This window comes from Myotis brandtii, unplaced genomic scaffold, assembly GCF_000412655.1.
Source record: "Myotis brandtii unplaced genomic scaffold, ASM41265v1 scaffold876, whole genome shotgun sequence".
In the NCBI taxonomy this organism is placed as follows: domain Eukaryota; kingdom Metazoa; phylum Chordata; class Mammalia; order Chiroptera; family Vespertilionidae; genus Myotis; species Myotis brandtii.
In genome coordinates, this window is record NW_005371579.1 from 1,545,684 (window position 1) to 1,551,196 (window position 5,513).

A 5,513-nucleotide genomic window follows, 5' to 3' on the forward strand; every position below is an offset into this window, starting at 1 on the left:
GGGGGGGGGGGGGGGGGGGGGGGGGGCGTTTTGTGGGTCCTAGGGTCTCAACTCTGCTCCTGTCGTTCAGTCATAGACAGTATCTGAAGAAATGTGTATGGCCATGTTCAATAAATCTTTATTTATAAAAACACCACACAGGGAAGCCCTGGCTGGTGTGGCCCAGGTGACTGAGCGTCATCCCATTCACCAAAAGGTCACTGATTTGATTCCCAGTCAGGGCACATACCCTGTGGGTCCTAGGGTCTCAACTCTGCTCCTGTCGTTCAGTCATAGACAGTATCTGAAGAAATGTGTATGGCCATGTTCAATAAATCTTTATTTATAAAAACACCACACAGGGAAGCCCTGGCTGGTGTGGCCCAGGTGACTGAGCGTCATCCCATTCACCAAAAGGTCACTGATTTGATTCCCAGTCAGGGCACATACCCAGGTTGCCGGTTGGACCCCCGGTTTGGCATGTACAGGAGGCAACCGATCCATGGTTCTTTCTCACACAGATGTTTCTCTCACTCTCCCTCTCCCTTTCCCCTCTCTCTAAAATCAATAAAAACATATTTTTTTTAAAAAACACACAGTATAGTGGGCCAGACACACTGCCGTCAGTCAACCTCCTGTTAAACAAACAAAAGCAAAACTTACCTGGTTAAGTCAGGAGGATGCCTGGGCCCCTCCACCCCACCCTTTTTCTCTCCGTATGCTGTTCTCCAAGGCGCCTCCTCATGGAGCACAGTGGAAATGTTTCTCAACAAGAGCACCCCAAATTCAAGGGAAAGGATGGATGCTGGGTGCCGGCTGCCCTGGAGTCACCCCGAGCGCTCTCCAGCAGGTCCAATGTGTTTGGGAGCAGTCCCAGGCGTTTTCCATCAACATCTGGGTCTGAGAGCCCCTCGTAGAGACAGAAGGCTGTAGAACAGTGTCTGTACTTAACAATGGAAAGCATGACCTGTAGTCTCCACACGTCCCATCATCCTTGGAAGGGGCCCAGCGCTGCTCCCAGACAGAAGTGTGTAGTCTGCCTGGGCTTCTGCTTGGAGGAGAAGAAATGTGGCATTCACGCAGCCAGCAGCGTGTGTGTGTGTCGGGGGGGTGGGGGGTAGCTGGCTCAAATAAAGCCTATTTTCCAGCACTGAGACCTGGGCTACGTTTGTTTTAGGCGATTTAGACAGAACCCTTGAAAAGTCCTCGCTTCTTTTCCTCTCTTTGCCAATAGCACACACCAAACATGATTTTGCCCTTTCCAGCGATTTCATGAAATAACGGGGACACACCTGACAGGTAATCCAGCCACACCTGTAGGGGCAGGTGGATTGGTAGGTCTCTTTGTCTCCACATGAAATGTCTCAGGCAACTAAGCCTTTTCTTTTCCCTCCTTTTTTTAAAAAAAAAAATGTATTTTTTTATTGACTTCTGAGAGGCAAGGAGAGGGAGAGAAACGTCAGTGATGAGAGAATCATTGATCGGCTGCCTCCTGCACACCCCCTACTGGGGATCGAGCCTGCAACCCGGGCATGTGCTCTTGACCAGAATCGAACCCAGGACCCTTCAATCCACAGGCCAAGGCTCTATCCACTAAGCCATACCAGCTAGGGCTCTTTTCCCTCCTTTCTCACCATCAGCTGTCATTTCTTGCTGCCATCAGAATTCCTCCATCTGGATTTTCCCTTTCCCAGTTTATTCTGCCCTGGGCCGGGCAACTAGATGACCAAGATTTATTAGACATTATGTCCAAAACCAGAGTACATAGATGCTGAGTGAAGGTGTGCCGAACTCTCCTTTGAGTGACATGTTCTAGATGTTTGTCACCTATTTTGCTGTTCAGAGACATTTTTGTCTTTTGGTCTGAGTTCCTATCTGTATCCTGTTACATAGAGGACACCATATGGTGGTGTGACTTGTAATAAGATGTGTAGGCGAGAGTTTTATTCTTGATGAAGTTCTGTCCATCAAGACGGAACTTTTTCTTTGTCCCTTCTCTGCCCCCTCCTTTGTGCTGATCTGTTGAGGCTATCGGATCAGGTCACACATCGAGTCCTGTGAGAAATCACCTAAACAGACCTCATTTCATTGAGCAGGATAATCTCTCTTTCCAGAGCAGCTACACGGGCACGTGCTTACATTTATCGAGCACCTTTTATGGGCCCTGAACTCTGCCCAGCACTATGTCAACATCATTCCTCATCTTCCAAGGTCGGCATGATCACTTTCACTTGATAGCTGAGAAAACTAAGGCTCAGAGAAGCCAAGCACTTTGTCCTACGCCAGGGGAACGCGGCGTTGGTGCTGTCCGTGGTGCTGCCCTCCTTGTTCATGTCCTGCCTCACTTCATTCATTCCCTTAGTCATTCAGTCATCCAGATGGATTCATCGCCCGTTACCCAGGGTTCTTGCAGGTGCTCAAGCTGCTCTTGTCTCCTTCCAGGAATACGAATTCACCGTGCTTCCCAACGCCTACATGATCCACATGCCTCACGCCCCCAGCTTCGACATCACCAAGTTCCGGTCCAACAAGCAATACCGCGTCTGTCTCAAAACCCTGAAGGAAGAGTTCCAGCAGGACATGTCCCGCCGCTATGGCTTTGCCGCCCTCAAATATCTCACGGCCGAGAACAACAGCTAGCACCACGAAGCCACCGCCAGGGAGAGACAGACATTCTGCCGGGGGGAGAGCCACTTGCTGTGTGGGGCCCAGCCTTGGAACTCACAATGAAGCAATGCTTTTTTTGGTTTGTTTTTATTTGTCTCTTTGGCCCAACAAGGCTGCCTACACCACAGAGATCTGGGACAAGGATCCGTCCAGGCCCACTCTGCCCCACAACCCAGCATTCCCAGAAGGTGGGAAAACGAGCTCGTCCCCAGGGTCTCTTCCAGAATGGGACACGCAGGGCTGAGAGGGAGCCATGGGGTTATCCTACCACAAAGCCACACAACCAAGCAGGTCTGTGGAATGTTCTCGTTACTGTTTAAGAAAAAGGAAGTGAGGGTGCTGGGCGTCAGCCATCCCAGGAAATAAAGGCAAAAGGGTCTTTTCATGCGTCAAACTTTCGTCTTTGCCCTGCCATCTAGCTGAGTAGCCAAGATGAGGGCAAGCCAATGATTGGAACCAACCATCTAAAAACAAAGAAATAAATACCCCGATGGGGACACTGTGCGTGGCGGGACCTGGAGGCGGGGGTGTTTGGTTCTTTGTCCTCAACGTCACTCTTGTTTTGATTTGTTTTTGTTGGGGGTGGGGGAGTGAGGCGGATTTTGTTGGTTTGTTTTGGTATGGGGATCCAGGATAGGAAATGACCTTTTAAGGCTCTGACGGAAAAATCAGCTGCCTCAACCCACACCCTCTATCCACAGTGGCCCAGCAGGGAGGAGGCGAATTCAGCCAGGGGTTGAACATGGGCAGCCTTCTCCAGGGTCATCAACCGAGGCCCCCGTGACCTTGACCTCCCCAGAATCCCGGGGCTAAGGTGGACATAGGAAAACCAACTGTTTTACAAGCGGTCACATTTTCTATGGGCAACGACTGATTCCTGGGGGAAGGGCTTCGAAGGGACTGGTTCGGTGCACGTGAAAGGTGCGAGCCTCTCAGGCCTGTGGAAGGACTTCCGTAATCCGTGCGAGCTGGTGCTGAAGATGCATGTGCCCATTCGGGGATGTTGGAGACGAGCACATGGGCTCCTCTGTGTTCGTTCCCGCCTCACTGCGGTGGGGACGAGGTCACGACCTCAGGCTCCCGTGGGACCTGCCCAGAGGGTAGGCAGGCACCTTCACTGTTACACAGATTGAGGAGACACTGGACTTTTTACCCATTTTCTTGAATCTTCAATATTAATGTTGTGTTTACAATGATGAGAATGAGAGTCAATGCCCTCCCCTGCGGGGCGGTTTGTATTGAGTTGCGATGTGCCCAGCGAACGCTGCATTCAATAAACGGAAGTATGGACTGTTTCCTCCCGCCCCCTCCCACTCCTGTAAGAAGCTGCGGGGACACACTCAGTGTAGCGAGCAAACTTGAGAAACAGCAACTTTCCACTTCCTGTTGCCGTTTTATTTCTCTCGTCATCTGAACCTTAACCTTTTCCTCCTTCCCTGAGGTTAGATTTCACTCTAGCCTCTTAACACTCACAGCATTTTCCCATTTCCCACTTAGTTTCTGTCTGAACACAGATGTTTTAGATACCAGATGGGGGCAGCGAGGTAAATCCTGGGCATCAGTAGGAAAGTGAGCCCCCACCCCTTCGACCTGGTGGTCCTAGGACACCCACAGCAACCTGGTTTAGGAGACGGTGGGTGTGTTATATGGTCAGATGGATATTTCACTCGGATTTATTTTTTTAAAATTAGGAAAACAACTCTTAGGGCTAATCCTGAAACCAATGTAAATAAGTTTATGTGTGTGCACATATCTGTCATCTACATATATTACATATAACCTATATGCAGATGTATATTACAAAGTCAATCCATGAATAGAGTAAAAAGTAAAACATTCCAAAAGTGTTCAAATTACATGGTAAACCCCCTTTCTCCATCGGCGTGTGGGAACCAGCTCACAAGAACTCACTGCATGCATCCCTTTTCTTCGATGTTCAAGTGACATCACATCTGTAGCTCAATATTGGCCATCACAGGAGTAGTTATACCACCAATTAGGGCACCACCACCTGAGAGCTGGTTGTTAAACATTGACCAGCACGCCAATGCCTTCTCTTCCCTGTGTATACACACACGGGAACTCAGACATTCTCTCCTTTCTAGAGAAGGTCACTGTTAACAGATGTATGATACAGCTTTTGGATTAATGACTACCAGCTACTTGAGCTAAGTAGCACTGGTTCCTCAATGTTACAAATCTATTTTTAATTTCTTAAAGCTTGTTATGTTGTACATTTTTTTTTCCCATGGCCCCTGAATCGTACCCAGCCACCTCGCTCTCACTGGCAGTCCTGTGGGTTTTGTCGTGACCATATTATTCATCATCCAAACTGGGTTACCTCCGAGGATGAAAGGAGGTGCTAATTGCTTTGAGACAATAGGTACAAACTGAAGAATGGTGTAGCTTCATGGACACCAAGTGCCAGAACCTGACACTACGCACCGACAGGAGAAAATTCCATTTCCCCAAAGACAGGTGCCTGACACATGGAGGTTGATCTCACTTAAGGCCGGAGCTCGGATGTTGGCTGATGTCCAGGTTCCATGTGGAGGCTGAGGTCTGCAGAGCCAGCAGCGTGAATTCCCAGAACTTGCATTGGGAACAGCCGTTCACGGCCAGCCCATGTGGGGAGCTGCGGCCATTTGGACAGAGGCAATGGCTGTGGGTGCCTGTTCCTTCCTATCCGTTCCCTAGGGGAGAACAAGCATACGAACGGGTCACACTGGTGTTTTCCATTGGTGTGTGTTTAAATAGCCGATGCCATCTTGGCATTCAGCTGAAAGAAAAGGTTTCTCCGTAATATTCAGAATCTAACAGAGCTAAGATGTATTGAGTAACACCACTATGTGGAAGGACCTTTTGCA

General features: G+C 49.3%; 1 protein-coding gene across 1 annotated transcript in view; it reads left to right on the top strand.

Annotated features, from left to right (window-relative positions):
* Positions 1-3,941, top strand: part of LARGE (like-glycosyltransferase) — a 457,548-nt gene extending 453,607 nt beyond the window's left edge. The window contains exon 14 of the mRNA XM_014532296.1: positions 2,422-3,941. Within this exon, the coding sequence (XP_014387782.1) occupies positions 2,422-2,619 (198 nt within the window). The 3' untranslated portion in view covers positions 2,620-3,941. The remainder of the gene's footprint in view (positions 1-2,421) is intronic.
* The last annotated feature ends 1,572 nt before the right edge of the window (positions 3,942-5,513 follow it).